Below are 19,700 nucleotides of genomic sequence, written 5' to 3'. Positions count from 1 at the left end.
AGGGCTCATTCAGACGAGCGTGTCTGTGTTCTGTCTGTTGAAATCACGCACAGCACACGGACCCATGCAAATCAATGGGGCTATCCAGACATGTATGATTTTTCACGCAGCGTGTGTCCGTTACGTGAAACTTACTGCATGTCCTATCTCGGTGCGTTTTTGCGGACCTTGTCGCCCTTTGAGGTCTACGGGTGCATGAAAAACCCGGACAGCACACAGACGACATCGGTGTTCTGTCCGTGTTTCACGCATCAGTTGCTAAAGAAATGCAGAGAAATTAAGAAAAGCAAAAAACGTGCTTGCCGAGGATAATGACGGGTCTGAAAAACGGATGCCACGTGCAAAGCACACTGACGGCACGTGAACATGAAGTGCAGGAAACACGGTCCGTTTTTTGCGCACGCAAATCGGACACGCTCGTGTGAATGTAGCCTTAGTTTAGAAGCCGCTGAACGCTGATGCTAAATATATCGGGAATATCTGACGTTGGCATACAGTGGCATGCGTGATCCGTAGGCTCACATGTTTAAAAACGATATACCTTGTGCGATCCTTTTTGGTTTTTTTTGGCTTGTTTTTACTGAATGGAATAAAGAAGTCAACTAACCTATAACATAGAAAAAGGTATACCAGCCCGATGGGTGAATGGGCCTCTAGGGATATGTTTGGCGTATGCACCAGGAGCTTTACCTGCGCTTGCGGCAAATGTACGCTGAGGTGGGAATAGACCTTAATGGAGATATTTCATATTTATCTAATCCTAAAAAAACAACCCTTTGGGGTTCCAATGCTTATAACAATATTGACCACTGGAAGTCATGCTTGCTGTCAATTCATGTGACCGATACGGTGTCTGGATTGTGACTATAACTCTCCGCACTTTAGTAGCCACTGAACGCCCCCCCCCCCCCCCCCCCCCCCCCCCCCCCCCCCCCCCCCCCCATTTCCCAGGTTACTGAAAATCTACACTGAATATATTGTAATAACCCAAGTTGAGGATTTCTATTTTCTCAGCCAGGATCCCAGACTTGTCATGTGTTGTAAGAACATCCTCATTGAAGACATTGACTATTGTTTTCTTATTTAAGGTGGCAGCAAATTGGAAAAAAAAATGAAATTGACCGTTAAAGGAGGAGCGGCTGTTGACCCAGATTCTGGTAAGTAATTCTATATAACTTCATACGTTATGGCAGGGAATCAGCGACCTTGTGTACACCAGACTTTGTGAAACTACAACTCCCAGCATGCACTGACCACCAAAGGCCTTATTATTCCAGCCAAAGGCTGTCATGGCATGCTGGGAATTGTAGTTTTACAACAGCTGGACTGCTGAAGGTCGCTGACCCTCATTATGGGGTGTCAGAGCTGCGGTGGAGTGCGTCTGCCATGTACAGAATGCTTCGCCGGTGTGCCAGGTAATCCGAACCTAAAGGGTAAAATTTATTTCTTTATGTCAGGACTGGAAAATTCATGTCACGTGCTGGAGAAGAGCAGCAAGATCTTCAGCGCTACCCTAGGCCTGGTGGATATAACGCGAGGGACGAACTCTTACTACAAGCTGCAGCTGATAGAACACGACAGAGACTCCAGGTCGGTGATCCGCTCCCACGCTGGTGCGGTAGAGATGGGGGAGGAGGGGATGGTTGATCTTGGGTGGAGGTGGAGGGGGCTGCGTGCTTCAGGGATGGCTCTTCTGCTATCACATCTGGGAATTACATGGCACCCTGTAATGACTCTTGTTCTGGCGACGTCTGCAGGCACTGGGTGTTTCGTTCCTGGGGTCGCGTGGGGACGGTTATTGGCAGTAATAAACTGGAAGAAATGAACTCCAAAGAAGAAGCCATTGACCATTTCTTGAACTTGTACCAAGAAAAGACGGGCAATGCCTGGCATTCAACAAACTTCACCAAGTACCCCAACAAGTTCTATCCTCTGGAGATAGACTACGGGCAGGTATGTCATTGTGGGGTGTACGGCTTTATACCGCGTATATTACGTCACGTGTTACTGTTCCAGACCCAAAAAGTCGATCCTCCCATTGAAAATCTAATAAAAACCTTGTGGGTGCGGTCACGACCTTCACCGTGCCACTTACCCACATGGTCCCTCATAGGCTCATAAATATTAAAACCGCACATACCTCTTGCCAATTGGCTGAGAGATTTCACCTGAACAGAAGCTTTCACAGTAAAGTGACCCATCTCGGCTAATCGGCAAGGGGGGTGCACTGATTTTCAACAATTGTGCATATCATTACAAGGTCCCTAATACAGAGGGGGGGGGGGGCGTTCAGTGGCATTTTATTGCAATTTTGTTTGCGCGTGTCCTTCTAAAGATGGGGACAGATTCAGTAAGAAACTGCGGAGCTGTGACCATAGGTGTTCATTACATTTCTTTGTGTTTCACAGGAGGAAGATGTGGTGAAGAAACTTTCAGTAGGAGCCGGTGCCAAATCTAAACTTCCTAAGCCTGTACAGGAGCTCATCAAGATGATATTTGATGTGGAGAGCATGAAAAAAGCCATGGTGGAGTTTGAGGTATTTCACCTGTTTGGATTTAAAATACTAGTTAAAGGGAATGTGTCGCTAGAAAAATATATATATATATTTTTTTTTTTTTTTAGTTAAACAGTTAGTATATACATGATTAGACATTGTTCTAATTTTTTTTTCATTTTTTTCACAAGTCAGGAAATATTATAAATTAGATTCTCATTTATAACATTTCCCTGTGCTGGTCACTAGAGGGAGCAATTCCCAAAATTGCAGCATTGCAATGTGGTAAAGCAACCACATTGCTTTATGCTGCAAATTTGGTGTAGACACACTCGCTCTAGTGAGCTCACAGAATCCCCCCTCCTTTATCCTGGCTAGTGCCAGGAGAAAGTAGGGGGTTAAATGTTCAAACCTCCTACACTGTGTGCCGCCATTTTTTGAGCGAATGCACAGTGTAGGAGGATTAGATACAGTGGTAATCACACAGTATAACACGAACATACACAAACATAACTTACCTGCTCCTGCTGTTGCCTCCGTTCCTAGTCCTTGCATCTGAACATATGGACGTAAGCCGCGACCTGTAGTAGTCATCTTACCGTTCGGCCGCGGCTTCCGGTCCACATGAAAATTGCGCTGGATGTCGCTCGGCCGAAGACCTTCCTTTTGGACTGTGTGGGAGCGGCGCATTCTCCGTTCCCACACAGACGGCGTACGCTATAGTGAATGGAACGGCTCCCGCTCGCATTCTCTATGGGGTTGTATGTGCCGTATTCCATCTCTGTATGTGCCGTTAATCGATACATACAGAGATGGAAAAAAAAATGGCAGCCCCCATAGGGAAGTAAAAGTAAGAAAAAAGTAAAACAAAAATAAATAAAATGTATTTTAATAACATACTAAAAGCAAAAACATATAAAAAAAAAAAATTTCCGTGACACCTGTTTAAAGGGATTTTCATCATTGGGCAGGAGCTTCCATAGGCCCCCCATACGCACGCACCGCAGAATCATTGTAATGGCTGCAGTGTAATGAAGGGGAAATGATTGCTTGTGGAGTGGTTTCCCTTTCCTAAGTGATGACGGCTGATCATAAAGTCACTCGGCAGCAGGAACCCTTCCACTTCTATTTAGCTGTACTTTAAAGAGGCTCTGTCACCAGATTTTGCAACCCCTATCTGCTATTGCAGCAGATCGGCGCTGCAATGTAGATTACAGTAACGGTTTTATTTTTTTAAAACGAGCATTTTTGGCCAAGTTATGACCATTTTCGTATTTATGCAAATGAGGCTTGCAAAAGTACAACTGGGCGTGTTTAAAAGTAAAAGTACAACTGGGCGTGTATTATGTGTGTACATCGGGGTGTGTTTACTACTTTTACTAGCTGGGCGTTGTGTATAGAAGTGTCATCCACTTCTCTTCACAACGCCCAGCTTCTGGCAGTGCAGCACTGTGACGTCACTCACAGGTCCTGCATCGTGTCGGCACCAGAGGCTACAGATGATTCTGCAGCAGCATCGGCGTTTGCAGGTAAGTCGATGTAGCTACTTACCTGCAAATGCTGATGCTGCTGCAGAATCAAGTGTAGCCTCTGGTGCCGACACGATGCAGGACCTGTGAGTGACGTCACAGTGCTGCACTGCCAGAAGCTGGGCGTTGTGAAGAGAAGTGGATGACACTTCTATACACAACGCCCAGCTAGTAATAGTAGTAAACACGCCCCGATGTACGCACATAATACACGCCCAGTTGTACTTTTACTTTTCAACACGCCCAGTTGTACTTTTGCAAGCCTCATTTGCATAAATACGAAAATGGTCATAACTTGGCCAAAAATGCTCGTTTTTTAAAAATAAAAACGTTACTGTAATCTACATTGCAGCGCCGATCTGCTGCAATAGCAGATAGGGGTTGCAAAATCTGGTGACAGAGCCTCTTTAAGTCCTCATAGGTCGGAATAATGTGGATTTCTTAAGAAGGAAAAAAATGCATTCATTTAAAATCTGCACTGGCGGATTTTGCTCAAAATCCACGATATTACCAGCAAATTTGGTTGCAGATTTATTTATTTTTTTCCCTCCTTAGGCCTTGTTCACACAGTGCAGATTTGATGCAGATTTTGCATGTATTTATTTATTTATTTTTTTAAAGCCAAAATCTACATCTAATCCTCACTGTGTGAACAACGCTGTAAAGTCAACGGGGAAAATCTGCAAAAGCCATTGGCATCCTGCGGATTTGAAAATCTGCACCGCAGGCCACTTTCCCTGCGGAAACATTCTGCAGCATGTGGATAAGAGGTGTTAAATATTATCCACTTGCATACAACTGTATCCGCTGCCGATTTTGTTTGCTAAAATCCTCAGCATTTCTGTCCTGTGTGGCTTTACCCGAAGGGGTCCGGCCACTTTTGAGTGATGTTAGTGCTTTATTAAAAACGTTTATATTTATTTGTGTGTTTGTGTTTTACTTTTTCTTATTTTTACACTTTTTCTTCCCTATGGGGGCTGCCATTTTTTGTTCCATTTCTGTAAGTGTCGATTAACGACACATACAGACATGGAATACGGCAGCCACAGTCGGCTCCCGTCCCATCCACTTCTGTGTACGGCGTCTGTGTGGGAACTGCGCATGCGCCGCTCCCACACAGTCCAATTTGAAATTGGCGCCGTCCGGCGCCATTTTCCTGTGGACCGGAAGTCGCGGCCGGACAGTAAGATTACTACTTCCGGTCGCAGCTTCCGGACTTGTGCACTTGGACCAGCGGCAGCAGACGGAGCGGACGGGCCGGAGGGAGCCACGGCGGCAGGAGCAGGTAAGAGATTTCTATGTATGTTCGTGTTTGTGTGTGTTTACTACTGTATGTAAACCTTCTACACTGTGTGTTAGCTCAAAAAATGGCGACACACAGTGTAGGAGGATAGACCTCGTTCAAACCCCTCGTTTATCCCGGCACTAGCCAGGATAAAGGAGGGGGGGATGCTGAGAGCTCACTAGAGCGAGGGCTTTTTACCAAATTTTGCAATGCTGCAATTTTGGGAATAGCTCCATCTAGTGACCAGAAATGGGAAATATTATAAATTAGAATCTAATTTATAATATTTCCTGACTCGTGAAAAAAATAAAAAAAATTTGAACAATGTTTAATCACCTACACACTAAATGTTTAATTAAAAAAAAACAAACATGTTTTTCTGGCAACACATTCCCTTTAACCCCTTCCCGACATACGCCGTATATATACGGCGCTGTCGGGAGGTGGTTCCCGCAAAGCGCCGTATATATACGGCGCAGTGATGGTGCGGGCTCAGAAGCAGAGTCGGCACTATCACTGCGGGGGGACAGCTGTATTATACAGCTGGCACCCTCCTGGAACTTGCCGGACCGGAGCTACTCTCCGATCCGGCAGATTAACCCCTCAGATGCTGCGCTCAATAGAGCGCAGCATCTGATAGGTTTTCACCCGATCGGCAACCCAGTGATGCAATCGCTGGGTTGCTGTGGCAATCGGACGCCAGAAAATGGCGTCCGAGTCTGCCTTGTACGGGAGCCGATGAGGACCCGCCTGCGGCGAGTCCTCATAGGCTTGCTGTCAGTGAATAACTGACAGCGCTAATACACTGCACTACGTATGTAGTGCAGTGTATTAGAGTAGCGATCGGGGCATCAGGCCCTCATGTCCCCTAGTGGGACAAGTAAAAAAAGTAAAAAAAAGTAAATAAAAATGTGGTAAAACAATAAAAACACACACATTTCAAATAAAAATAAAGCTAAACTGTCTTTTTTCCCATAGTAAGTATTTTATTATGGGAAAAACCGTAAAAATCAAAAAAACTATACATAATTGGTATCGCCGCGTCCGTAACGACCCAAACTACAAAACTATTATGTAATTTATCCCGCACGGTGAACGCGGTAAAAAAAAAAACATGAAAAACAGCGCCAGAATCTTTGTTTTTAGGTCACATCTCCTTCCAAAAAATGCTATAAAAAGTGAACAAAAAGTCACATTTACTCCAAAATAGTACTAATAAAAAACGCCAATCCGTGCCGCAAAAAATAATCCCTGACACCGCTTTGTGCACGCAAAAATAATAAAGTTATGGGTCTTAGAATATGGCGACACAGAAAACAAATGATTTTATAAAAAAAGTGATTTTATTGTGCAAAAGCCGCAATACATAAAAAAAACTATATAAATTTGGTATCGCCGTAATCGTATCGACCCGCAGAATAAAGCTAACATGTAATCTAGGGCGCACTGTGGATGCCGATAAAAAAAAACAATAAAAAACTATTCCAGAATTGCTTGTTTTTGGTAATTTCCTTTACCAAAAAATGAAATAAAAAGTGATCAAAAAGTCGTATGTGTTCTAAAATGGTACCAATAAAATCTACAGCCCGTCTCGCAAAAAACAAGCCCGCACACCGCTCAATCAACTGAAAAACAAAAAAGTTACGGCACTAGTAATGCGGTGATGAAAAACATCTCAATGCGCAGGCCGGAGGGGAACATTCCTTCAGTTTCAGGGCCCGAGTATTTAGGAACTAGGAAAGGGAAGGGACATAGCACATCCGCTGGAAGCGAGGGCGCCCGTATTATATCAGCGCAAAACTTTCCCAGTAATATTTCCCAAACTACGAAGGAGAAAAAGTCCCCAAAAGGTGCAGAGCGTTACAAAGGAGGGATAAGAAAGAAAACCGTTTATCAGTGTGACGCCGGCCTGCGCATAACGGATCGCTTCACAGCGTAACACACATCTATGGAGAATTGTATTATTTACCCCATGATTATACCCTCCTATTATGCCCTGATATACTCCGCACAGATTACATATACCCTGATGTACTCCTCACATATTACATATATCCTGATGTACTCCTCACATATTACATATACCCTGATGTACTCCGCACAGATTACATATACCCTGATGTACTCCTCACATATTACATATACCCTGATGTACTCCGCACAGATTACATATACCCTGATGTACTCCTCACAGCTTACATATACCCTGATGTACTCCTCACAGCTTACATATACCCTGATGTACTCCTCACATATTACATATACCCTGATGTACTCCTCACATATTACATATACCCTGATGTGCTCCTCACATATTACATATACCCTGATGTACTCCGCACAGATTACATATACCCTGATGTACTCCTCACATATTACATATACCCTGATGTACTCCTCACATATTACATATACCCTGATGTACTCCTCACATATCACATATATCCTGATGTACTCCGCACATATTACATATATCCTGATGTACTCCGCACAGATTACATATACCCTGATGTACTCCTCACATATTACATATACCCTGATGTACTCCTCACATATTACATATACCCTGATGTACTCCTCACATATTACATATACCCTGATGTACTCCTCACATATTACATATACCCTGATGTACTCCTCACATATTACATATACCCTGATGTACTCCTCACATATTACATATAACCTGATGTACTCCTCACATATTACATATACCCTGATGTACTCCTCACATATTACATATACCCTGATGTACTCCGCACATATTACATATACCCTGATGTACTCCTCACAGCTTACATATACCCTGATGTACTCCGCACATATTACATATACCCTGATGTACTCCGCACATATTACATATACCCTGATGTACTCCTCACATATTACATATACCCTGATGTACTCCGCACAGATTACATATACCCTGATGTACTCCGCACAGATTACATATACCCTGATGTACTCCGCACAGATTACATATACCCTGATGTACTCCTCACATATTACATATACCCTGATGTACTCCGCACAGATTACATATACCCTGATGTACTCCTCACATATTACATATACCCTGATGTACTCCGCACATATTACATATATCCTGATGTACTCCGCACAGATTACATATACCCTGATGTACTCCTCACATATTACATATACCCTGATGTACTCCTCACATATTACATATACCCTGATGTACTCCTCACATATTACATATACCCTGATGTGCTCCTCACATATTACATATACCCTGATGTACTCCGCACAGATTACATATACCCTGATGTACTCCTCACATATTACATATACCCTGATGTGCTCCTCACATATTACATATACCCTGATGTACTCCTCACATATTACATATACCCTGATGTACTCCGCACATATTACATATATCCTGATGTACTCCTCACATATTACATATATCCTGATGTACTCCTCACATATTACATATACCCTGATGTACTCCTCACATATTACATATACCCTGATGTACTCCGCACATATTACATATACCCTGATGTACTCCGCACATATTACATATACCCTGATGTACTCCTCACAGATTACATATACCCTGATGTACTCCTCACAGATTACATATACCCTGATGTACTCCTCACATATTACATATACCCTGATGTACTCCGCACATATTACATATACCCCGATGTACTCCTCACATATTACATATACCCTGATGTACTCCGCACAGATTACATATACCCTGATATACTCCACACAGTTTACATATACCCTGATGTACTCCGCACAGATTACATATATCCTGATGTACTCCGCACAGATTACATATACCCTGATGTACTCCTCACATATTACATATATCCTGATGTACTCCTCACATATTACATATACCCTGATGTACTCCTCACATATTACATATACCCTGATGTGCTCCTCACATATTACATATACCCTGATGTACTCCGCACAGATTACATATACCCTGATATACTCCACACAGTTTACATATGCCACCACATTATAAACTGAAATACCAGCAAAATCCCAAACAGAACTACTACCAAGCAAAATCCATGCTCAAAATGGCGGTCTTTCCCTTCTTAGCCCTACAGCGTGCCCAAACAGCAATTTATGGCCACAAGTAAGGCATTACCATACCCGGGAGAACCCGCTTAACAATTTATGGGGTAAGATTCTCTAGGGGCACAACATCTTGTGCGGTGAATGGGCAGATCAGTGGAGAAATTGCAATTTTCACTTTGCACCATCCACTTCGTATTCATTTCTGAAAAACACCTGTGGAGTCTAAATTGTCACTACATCCCTTGATAAATGCCTTTAGGGGTGTAGTTTCTAAAACGGGGTCACTTTTGTTTGGTACATCAGGGGTTTTGCAAATGCAACATGGCGTCCGCAAACCATTCCAGAAAAATCTACGCTCCAAAAGATAAATACCGCTCCTTTTCTTCTGAATGCTCCCATATATGTAAACAGTCGATTATAACCACATATGGGGTGTTACCGTACTCGGGAGAAATTACTTTACAAATGTTGGGGTGCTTTTTCTTCTCTATTCCTTGTAAAAATGAAAAATGTGTATCTAAAACTACATCTTGTTGGAAAAAAAAATATTTTTCATTTTCATGGCTTAATTCTAATTAATTCAGCAAAAAACCTTTGGGATCAAAATTTTCACTATACCCCTAGATGATTCCTCAGGGGGTGCAGTTTCCCAAATGGTGTCACATTTGGGGTGTTTCCACTGTACTAGTACTACAGGGGCTCAGCAAATATGACATGACACCCAGAAACCATTCCAAAATCCAAATGGTGCTCCTTCCATTCTGAGCCCTACCGTGTGTCCAAACAGATGTTTGTGACCACATGTGGGGTATTATTTTACTCGGGAGAAGTTGCTTTACAAATGTTGTGGTGCTTTTTCTCCTTTAGTCCTTGTGGAAATGAAAAAAAAATACCTAAACCTACATTTTCTTTGAAAAAATGTAGATTTTCATTTTTACGGCCTACTTACAATAAGTTCTGTAAAAAACCTGTGGGGTAAAACTGCTCACTCTACCCCTAGATAATTTCCTCAAAGGGTATAGTTTCCAAAATGGGGTCACTTGTTGGGGGTTTCCACTGTTTTGTCACCTCTGGGGCTTTGCAAATGTGACATGGCCTCCGCAAACCATTCCTGCTAAATTTGAGCTCCAAGAGCCAAATGGCGCTCTTTCCCTTCTAAGCCCTGCCGTGTGTCCAAACAACTGTTTATTACCACATGTGGGGTATTGTTTTACTCGGGAGAAATTGCTCTACAAATGTTGTGGTGCTTTTTCTACTTTAGTTCTCTTGGAAATGAAAAAAAATTAGCTAAACCTACATTTTATTTGAAAAAATGTAGATTATCATTTTCATGACCTAGTTCCAAAAATTTTTCCAAAAAAACTGGCCGGTCAAAATGCTTGCTACACCCCTAGATAAATTCCTCGAGGGGTATAGTTTCCAAAATGGGGTCACTTGTTGGGGGTTTCCACTGTTTTGTCACCTCTGGGGCTTTGCAAATGTGACATGGCCTCCGCAAACCATTTCTGCTAAATTTGAGCTCCAAGAGCCAAATGGCGCACTTTCCATTCTAAGCCCTGCCGTGTGTCCAAACAACCGTTTATTACCACATGTCGGGTACTGTTTTACTCGGGAGAAATTGCTCTACAAATGCTGTGGTGCTTTTTCTACTTTAGTTCTTTTGGAAATGAAAAAAAATTAGCTAAACCTACATTTTATTTGAAAAAATGTAGATTTTCATTTTCATGGCCTAGTTCCAAAAATTTTTGCAAAAAAACTGGCCTGTCAAAATGCTTGCTACACCCCTAGATAAATTCTTCGAGGGGTGTAGTTTCCCAAATGGGGTCACTTTTGGGGGGTTTCCACTGTTTTAGTTCCACTAGACCTGTTCAAAGCTGACATGGTGCCTAAAATATATTCTAATAAAAAGGAGGCCCAAAATCCACCAGGTGCTCCTTTGCTTCTGAGGCCGGTGCTTCAGTCCAGTAGCACGCTACGGCCACATGTGGGATATTTCCTAAAACTGCAGAATCTGGGCAATAAATATTGAGTTGCATTTCTCTGGTAAAACCTTCTGTGGTACAAAAAAAATGGATTCAAAATGAATTTCTGGAAAAAAATAATGAACTTTGTAAATTTCACCTCTACTTTGCCTTAATTCCTGCGCAATGTCTAAAGGGTGAAGAAACTTTCTAAATGCTGTTTTGAATACTTTGAGGGGTGCAGTTTTTAAAATGGGGTGACTTATTGGCGGTTTCTAATATCTAAGGACCTCAAAGCCACTTCACAACTGAACTGGCCCCTGTAAAAATAGCATTTTGAAATTTTCTTGAAAATGTGAGAAATTGCTGCTAAAGTTCTAAGCCTTGTAACGTCCTAGAAAAATAAAATGATGATCAAAAAACGATGCCAATCTAAAGTAGACATATGGGGGATGTTAGTTAGCAACATTTTTGTGTGGTATAACTGCCTGTCTTACAAGCAGATGCATTTAAATTGAGAAAAATGTTAATTTTTGCAATTTTTCGCTAAATTTTGGTGTTTTTCACAATTAAATACTGAATGTATCGGGCAAATTTTGCCAGTAACATAAAGTCCAATGTGTCACGAGAAAACAATCTCAGAATCGCTTGGATAGGTAAAAGCATTCCGGAGTTATTACCACATAAATTGAAACATGTCAGATTTGAAAAATGAGGCTCTGTCAGGAAGGTCAAAAGTGGCCAAAGAGGGTTAAAGGGGTTCTCCGGGCACCTTATATTGATGGCCTATCCTTAGGATAGTCCATTAATATCAGATCGGTGGGGGTCTGACTCCCGGCACTGCCTGCCGATTAGCTGATTGATGGGGCTGCGGCATTCGTTTACTAGGCACCGTGCCGTACACCTGGGAAGCGGCTGTGAATGGGATTGCAGCTCAGTCCCATTCAACTTGAATGTTACTGAAACGGCAATCCCAATCCTATCCGCCACGAAAGTGTACGGCACTGCCTGTAAACTAGGAAAAGGCCGCGATGAATGCCGCAGCCCCATCTGTCAGCTAATCGGCAGGGAGTGCCGGGAGTCAGACCCCCACCGATCTGATATTGATGGACTATCCTAAGGATAAGATGGCCGGAGAGCCCCTTTAATGGAAATAAGCCAATAAGAATTGACTCTCGATGCCTGGTAATTTAATGCATTGATTTTTTATTTATTTCTTTATATACTATAGATTGATCTCCAGAAGATGCCGTTGGGCAAACTCAGCAAGCGACAGATCCAAAGCGCCTATTCGATTCTAAACGAAGTACAGCAGGTGAGTTTCATGTACTTGTATATACTTTATAATCCTTTTCTACCAATTAACCCTGTAATGACCAGCCTATTTTAGGCCTTAATGACCAAGCTTTTTTTTTTTTTTTACGTTTTTCCATCGTCTCATTCAAAGAGCTATAACTTTTTTATTTTTGCGTCTTGTTTTTTGCAGGACAAGTTGTATTTTTTAATAGCACCATTTTGGGGTACATGGAATTTATTTATTTTTTAAATCAAACCAATTTTATTGATACGAACACAGAAATGAAATAACACAGTAACATTCACATTACAATTTTCCAACATCGTATACAATAGTGACAGCATATCAGGAAATCCCCAACTTCCCCCCTCCCCGCACGGCCCCCCACTATATCTCCGCCCTTTGTTTCTAGTACCATTCCTGGTCAGAGCACATTTCTCTTATCAAGTTTCCCACCACCCCTTCTTTGCTCCCAACTCTGTCACCTCCAGTTCCTCATACGACTCTCGCCCTTATTCTGCTCAGTTCAGGTGTCAGCACCTCAGGACAGGCCAGCCATCTGCTCCATTGTTTCTCAAATTTTTTTTCCGTGCCCCTTTTAGAAAATATCTTCTGCTCCATCAGGATATTATAGTTCAACATTCCTACAATTTCCCTCATCCCTGGTGGCTCCGCGTCCAGCCAGTGTTTAGCAATGCATTTCCTCGTTTGATATAATATTTTGGCAATTGCCAGCCTTGCCATTCTGTCCCTCTCCAATTCTCCCACCACTCCCAACAACATAACTTTAGGATCTGCCGCCAATTCCCGACCATACACCTGCTTTATCAGATCCAATATTTCACCCCATAGGGTCCTCAGAGCCTCACATGACCAAAACATATGCAGTATATCCGCCTTCTCTTCCGTGCACCTAGGACATTTAGCATCCGCTCTAATACCCATCTGTTTTAATACCCACGGGGTGCGATACACTCTATGTATCAGGAAGAGTTGTGATCTCCTCTGCGCCAGACTGAGCGATAAGTGACATGTGGACGCTAATATCTCCTCCCACTCCTCCTCAGTCAATGGACCAACGTCCCGTTCCCATTTCGCTTTTACCAGCATCATTGGGTTTCCCAGGTGTTTGGACAGTAAGCTCCTGTACGCCATTGAGATCAGGCCTTTGGTCGTGTCAGCCCGTCCCACATACTCTAGGACCCCAAGAGCACAGACCGTCAGGTCCACCACATGCGCCTGTAGGGCATGACGGATCTGCAAATATTGATAAAACATATTGTGCTCCAGTGGAAATAGGTCTTTCAACTGCTGAAATGATCTCAACCCGTTATCATCATACAAGTGTTGTAATCGCCTAACCCCTGCCAACTCCCATTTTTGCATGCCCTCTAATTGGTATAATTCCCACAGGACCGGATTATGCCATAGGGGAGTATATTTGGTGCACATTCCCACTCCCAGGATCTGTTTGCATTGCCACCATATTTTATGTATCAGGAGTAACGTTGGTTTAGCACTCGCCAATCTCTTAAAGGTATGCGCTTCCAGACCCTCTAGTGGGTTGAGTCCTCCCCCCATATATGACAATAAACGTGCACTGGAACCCCAAGTCTCTGTGTCCTCCCATCCCTTAAATTGTTGGCTCTGGGCAGCCAGGTGATATATCCAGGCATTTGGCAGCGCTACCCCCCCCCCCCCCCCCTTCGTCTTTGGGCAATTGCAGTTTCTCCAATTTAATCCTTGGAACCCCTTTTTTCCAGACCAGATCCCGAAAGAGATTGTGCAATCGTCTGAACCAGTGTTTAGGTATCCATACTGGGGAGTTATGAAGAATGTATAAAACTTGAGGCATAAGGATCATCTTGATTAGGTTAGTCCTCCCCAGAGCAGAGAGCGGGAGCCTGTTCCAGGCATCCACCTTATGTTTCACCTTCAGCAGCAGTGGTGAGACATTCAAAGACATGTAGTCTTGGACCCTAGCCGTCACCTTAACCCCTAGATACGTAAATTCAGAGACTATCGGAATCCGGAGTCCCCCTCCAGTATCTACAATATTCACCGTGTCAAGTGGCATCAAAGCAGACTTGGTCCAGTTAATATTTAATCCCGAGAACTCCCCAAACCTTGTGATCGTATCCATTACTACCTGCAGTGTATTCTCAGTGTCCGTCATATATATTAAAATATCGTCTGCATATAATCAAATTTTTTCCTCCATTTCCCCATATTGCAAGCCTCTTATACCCTCCTCCTGTCTTATGCCAAGGCAAATCGTAATGGTGACAGTGGGCACCCCTGGCACGTACCCCGAGCCAGTGAAAATTTCTCAGACATTGTACCATTCACCCGTATGCGGGCTGTAGGGGCCACATACAACAGCTGTACCCACTTCACGAAGTTAGGTCCGAATCCCATCTTTTCTATTACCCGTCATAGGTACCCCCATTCTACGCAGTCGAACGCTTTTGCGGCGTCTAACGTTAGCACCACCCTTCCTCCTTGCTCATCCGGCGTCGCCTGAAGATTTAAAAACAGCCGCCTGAGGTTGACAGCCGTCGATTTGGAGGGCATGAACCCCGCTTGGTCTTCATGCACAACATGCTGTACCACCCTGTTCAGCCGCAGCGCCAATATCTTTGCCAAAATCTTGACATCCGATGTCAACAAGGATATTGGTCTGTAGGACTCCGGTAATTGACTATCTTTCCCCTCTTTTGGGAGAACCACTATCGTAGCCTCATATAGGGAGTCTGGTAGTTTACCTCTGTCAAAACTATCCTGCAAAGTACTCAAGTATTCTGGCGCTAGTTCCGTCCCATATTCCTTATAGATTTCCCCCGGTAACCCATCTGGACCCGGAGCTTTCTCATTTGCCATATCCCTTATCGCCTGTTCCAACTCCTCCAGTGAAATAGGGGCCTCCAAGCTTTCACGGTCCTCCCGGCCCAAGGTATGCAAATTAATGTTTCCCAGGTACTCGTCCAATTGCTGTGTGTCGTAATGCACTTTGGATGTATATAGGTCAGTATAAAACCGCTGGAATATTTGCAGGATTTGCCCCGTGTCTGTCTCCACCCGTCCCCCCTAAGGCCATGAATGTAATTATTACTCCCATGCGGTTTTGCCATCCTAGCGAGTATTCTCCCCGCCGGTTCCCCTTCTTCATAATATTGCTGTTTAAGGAATAATCGTTTATTATCCGCCTTTTTTAGGCCTCATGCACACGACCGTATTTTTTCCCACCCGTAAATACTGGCGTAAATACGGGTCCGGTGTCACACGTATTCGACCCGTTTTGCACCAGTATTTACGAACCCGTGCCCGTAAATATGGGTCCGGTGTCACCCGTATTCCACCCGTATTTACGGGCACGTTTTTGGCGGCAAAATAGCACTGCACTAATTGGCAGCCCCTTCTCTCTATCAGTGCAGGATAGAGAGAAGGGACAGCCTTTTCTGTAATAAAAGTGAAAGAAATTCATACTTACCCGGCCGTTGTCTTGGTGACGCGTCCCTCTCTTCACATCCAGCCCGACATCCCTGGATGACGCGGCAGTCCATGGGACCGCTGCAGCCTGTGATTGACCTGTGATTGGCTGCAGCGATCACATGGCCTGAAACGTCATCCAGGACGTCGGGCCGGATGTCGAGAGGGACGCGTCACCAAGGCAACGGGCGGGAGACCGGACTGGAGGAAGCAGGAAGTTGCCGGTAAGTATGAACGTCTTTTATTTTTCTTTTTTACAGGTTTACTGATCGGTAGTCACTGTCCAGGGTGCTGAAAGAGTTACTGCCGATCAGTTAACTCTTTCAGCTCCCTGGACAGTGACCATTTACTGATGTCGCTTAGCAACGCTGCCGTAATGACGGGTGCACACATGTAGCCACCAGTCATTACGAGAGCTCCATAGACTTCTATGGGCTGCCCGTGCCGTTATTACGGCCTGAAATAGGACATGCTCTATCTTTTTCAACGGCACGGGCACCTTCCCGTAAGAAAACGGGTAGGTACCCGTGGCCAATAGAAGTCTATGAGCCCGTTATTACGGGTCGTAATTACGACCCGTAATAACGGGAGTTTTTACGGTCGTGTGCATGAGGCCTTAGTTGGTGATTTTTTAACAACGTCTGCGCCTCCACCCAATGTCTAAGTGTCTCCTCGGACCCCTCTTCTACATGTCTCCCTTCTGTTTCTGTCACCCGATCCTCTAAACTTTCTCCCAACTGCATAGATTTAGTTTTAATTCGTTTAATATGTTCAATGAATACTCCCCTCAACCAGGCTTTCATGGCATCCCATAACACCCCTCGCGGCACTGACTCAGTATTAAAATTGAAATATTCTATTATCAGGTTCCGTATTTCCCCGGCATCCATCAATCTTAACCAAAACGCATTCAGCTTCCAATTCCCAGGGTTCCTGGTGGGCCTTACACTCACTTCCAGCGTCTCCGCCATCGGAGAGTGGTCTGACAACGCCCTCTGTAGGTACTCTATTTGCGCTATGTACGGCACCGCTGAAGCTGAGCATGCTACCAAGTCTATTCGCGACTTTGCCCCCCTCCCCTATGACACCTATCCAACCCTTCAGACATCACTGCATTAAAATCCCCCATCACAATTAGCGGTACCTCAGGCCACCTGGAGAGTTTCTCCTATAACTCGTTTCAGTACAGTGCTAGCATAAGGCGGAGGGATATACAGCACTACCAGAATACACTCCCAGTGATATATAGTACAATGCACTCCCACATACCTCCCCTCCTCATCAGAAAAGGACGAATGGCAGACAAAGGGAAGACTCCTGTGTATCAGCAAACTCACCCCCCTGGAATAAGTCGTGTGAAATGAGTGAAACCCATGTGCGATCCACACTCTCTGCAATAAGGATACAGACTCTCCAGTCAGATGCGTTTCTTGCAGCCCCACTATCAGGGCATTTTGTTGTTTAACCCAGTTAAAGATTGCCTGCCGTTTCCTAGCTTCCCGTATTCCCCGGACGTTCCAGGATAGACATTTAACCGATCCCATCAGGCGCCATATCTTTAAGAAATCTGTTACTCCTCCAGCCTGCTCCAGTCAAGATATTAGGCCGTGCGTTCGTTCCCTCCTCCCCTCCCCCCCCCCAACAAAACCTCCCCTCCGAAAAGGGTCAGAGCGACATGTACTGTCTCTCCTATCCAGCAGAAACGCACCATAGTGCGAACTTTTGACATGCCCTATTGGCATCTCTCTGTGAACCGTTTAACTTTCTCACCACTTCCAGTGAGCGCTGGCTCCCACTGCTATTCGCATGTAATAAACAATCCCACACAATCAGCAGAGTTTACAGATACATTAGGTACCCAGTAACAATCCCTCAATAACATTGCCGTCAGGTGCGGCCATTCTTGTTAAAAGGATACCACCCTGCGGTGTTTCAGACAAGGGTGTTCACACACCGGAGAACTGCATAATAACATATAATATGCTACAGTCCCGCAAACGCCAACATGGCTCCAGACTTCACCGCCCAGGCGGGCTTTCACGCATCTTCTCCAGCCGGTCTCCGCAACCGTGCCTCATTGCTGTCCAGCCATCTTGCAGCCTCTCTGGGGTTCTCAAAGAATGAAGCAGTCCCAAAAGCAACCACCCGCAATTTGGCCGGATACATCATGGAGTACGGTATGGACAAGTTCCTCAGACGTTTCTTGACATCCCAGTATTGCAGCCGCTTCTTCTGCACCTCCGCGGAGAAATCCGGATAAAAGGATATTTTGGCGCCATTGATGGAGATATCCTGCCGTTCCCTTGCCTTCCTCAGGATCTTATCTCTGTCCTTGTAGTGCAACAGCTTCACTAAGACCGGCCTCGGGGGCCTCCCCGGTGGTCCCGGTCTGGTAGGCACTCTGTGCGCTCTTTCAACCGCATATAAAGGAGACAGCTCATCCCGGCCAAACTGCTCCAGCAGCCATTTTTCAAAAAACTCATCCGAGTTATTGCCCTCCGTTTTTTCCGGCACTCCGACCAGACGCACGTTGTTTCTGCGTAGCCGATTTTCTAAATCATCCGCCTTAGCCTGCAGTGCCACCACCGCCAAGGACTGAGACTGCACATCCCGCCTGAGCTCCGGCAGAACATCTTCCACTTCAGACACTCTCCCCTCAATAACTGTGGTTCTTTCTTCCACTAAGTCATTACGTAACAGCAGAATATCTTCCTTCAGGCTTCCCACCTGCCCGGTCAGCACAGATAAGATCGAGGAGTTCTGCTTCACCGCAGCGAATATATCAGCAAGGGAAGGCTCCTTCACCTGGTCTCTCCTGCTATGCGTTCTGCCTCCATCTTCCTCCTCCCGCCTGTCCCGCCGCTGACTCCCCAGCTCTTCCTCCTCCTCACTCACCGTGTCCTCTCCCAGCACGGAGTACCTGGAACCTGAGGCCATGTTGTCTGCCTTCCCACTGCCAGCCACCGGCGTCTTGCCTGCTGCAGATCCGCTCGCACGAGGGGTTCTTGCAAATCTCTCCAGCCAGTCTGCCGCTTCAGACCGCATGTGCCTGCTCCTGCAGTCAGTCTCCTCGGCGCCATCTTGCCTTCTCGGCCCCGTACTCGCCGGCGGCGTTTTTTGTTTCTTAGAACGGGTCATTGCAGCTGTATTAAGCGGTACCGACTCCTCCAGATCGGTGAATATTACCGGGTATTTCAGGGATAATCTGTACTTTCAGGATGAATACAGCAGGAGCTCCAGCCACGCACGTCCTCTTACATCTGCTGCTAGGCCACGCCCCCGTACATGGAATTTATTGACTTTTATTAAGGAGGGGATAGAAAAAAAAACAGCAATTTCGCCACTCTTTTTTGTGTCCTAAATTTACGCCGTTTACCGTGTGGTATAAATAACACAATAACTTTATTCAGCGGGTTCTTACGATTGCAACGATACCAAACTTATATCGTTTTCATATGTTTTACTACTTTTACACCGTAAAAACACTTTTTTTTTTTCATAATTCTGTGTTTTTGTGTGCCCATATTTAAGCAGCCATAACTTTTTGTTATTTTTCTGTCGATGCAG

General features: G+C 44.6%; 1 protein-coding gene across 1 annotated transcript in view; it reads left to right on the top strand.

Moving 5' to 3' along the window:
* Positions 1-19,700, top strand: part of PARP1 (poly(ADP-ribose) polymerase 1) — a 62,156-nt gene that overhangs the window by 35,211 nt on the left and 7,245 nt on the right. Inside the window, exons 11-15 of the mRNA XM_075863420.1 lie at positions 1,089-1,157; positions 1,458-1,590; positions 1,758-1,953; positions 2,409-2,537; positions 12,579-12,662. Coding sequence (XP_075719535.1) covers positions 1,089-1,157; positions 1,458-1,590; positions 1,758-1,953; positions 2,409-2,537; positions 12,579-12,662 — 611 coding nt within the window. The remainder of the gene's footprint in view (positions 1-1,088; positions 1,158-1,457; positions 1,591-1,757; positions 1,954-2,408; positions 2,538-12,578; positions 12,663-19,700) is intronic.

The sequence above is a fragment of the Rhinoderma darwinii genome, chromosome 4, assembly GCF_050947455.1.
Source record: "Rhinoderma darwinii isolate aRhiDar2 chromosome 4, aRhiDar2.hap1, whole genome shotgun sequence".
Taxonomy (NCBI): Eukaryota; Metazoa; Chordata; class Amphibia; order Anura; family Rhinodermatidae; genus Rhinoderma; species Rhinoderma darwinii.
This window is presented reverse-complemented; position numbering and strand designations above follow the sequence as displayed.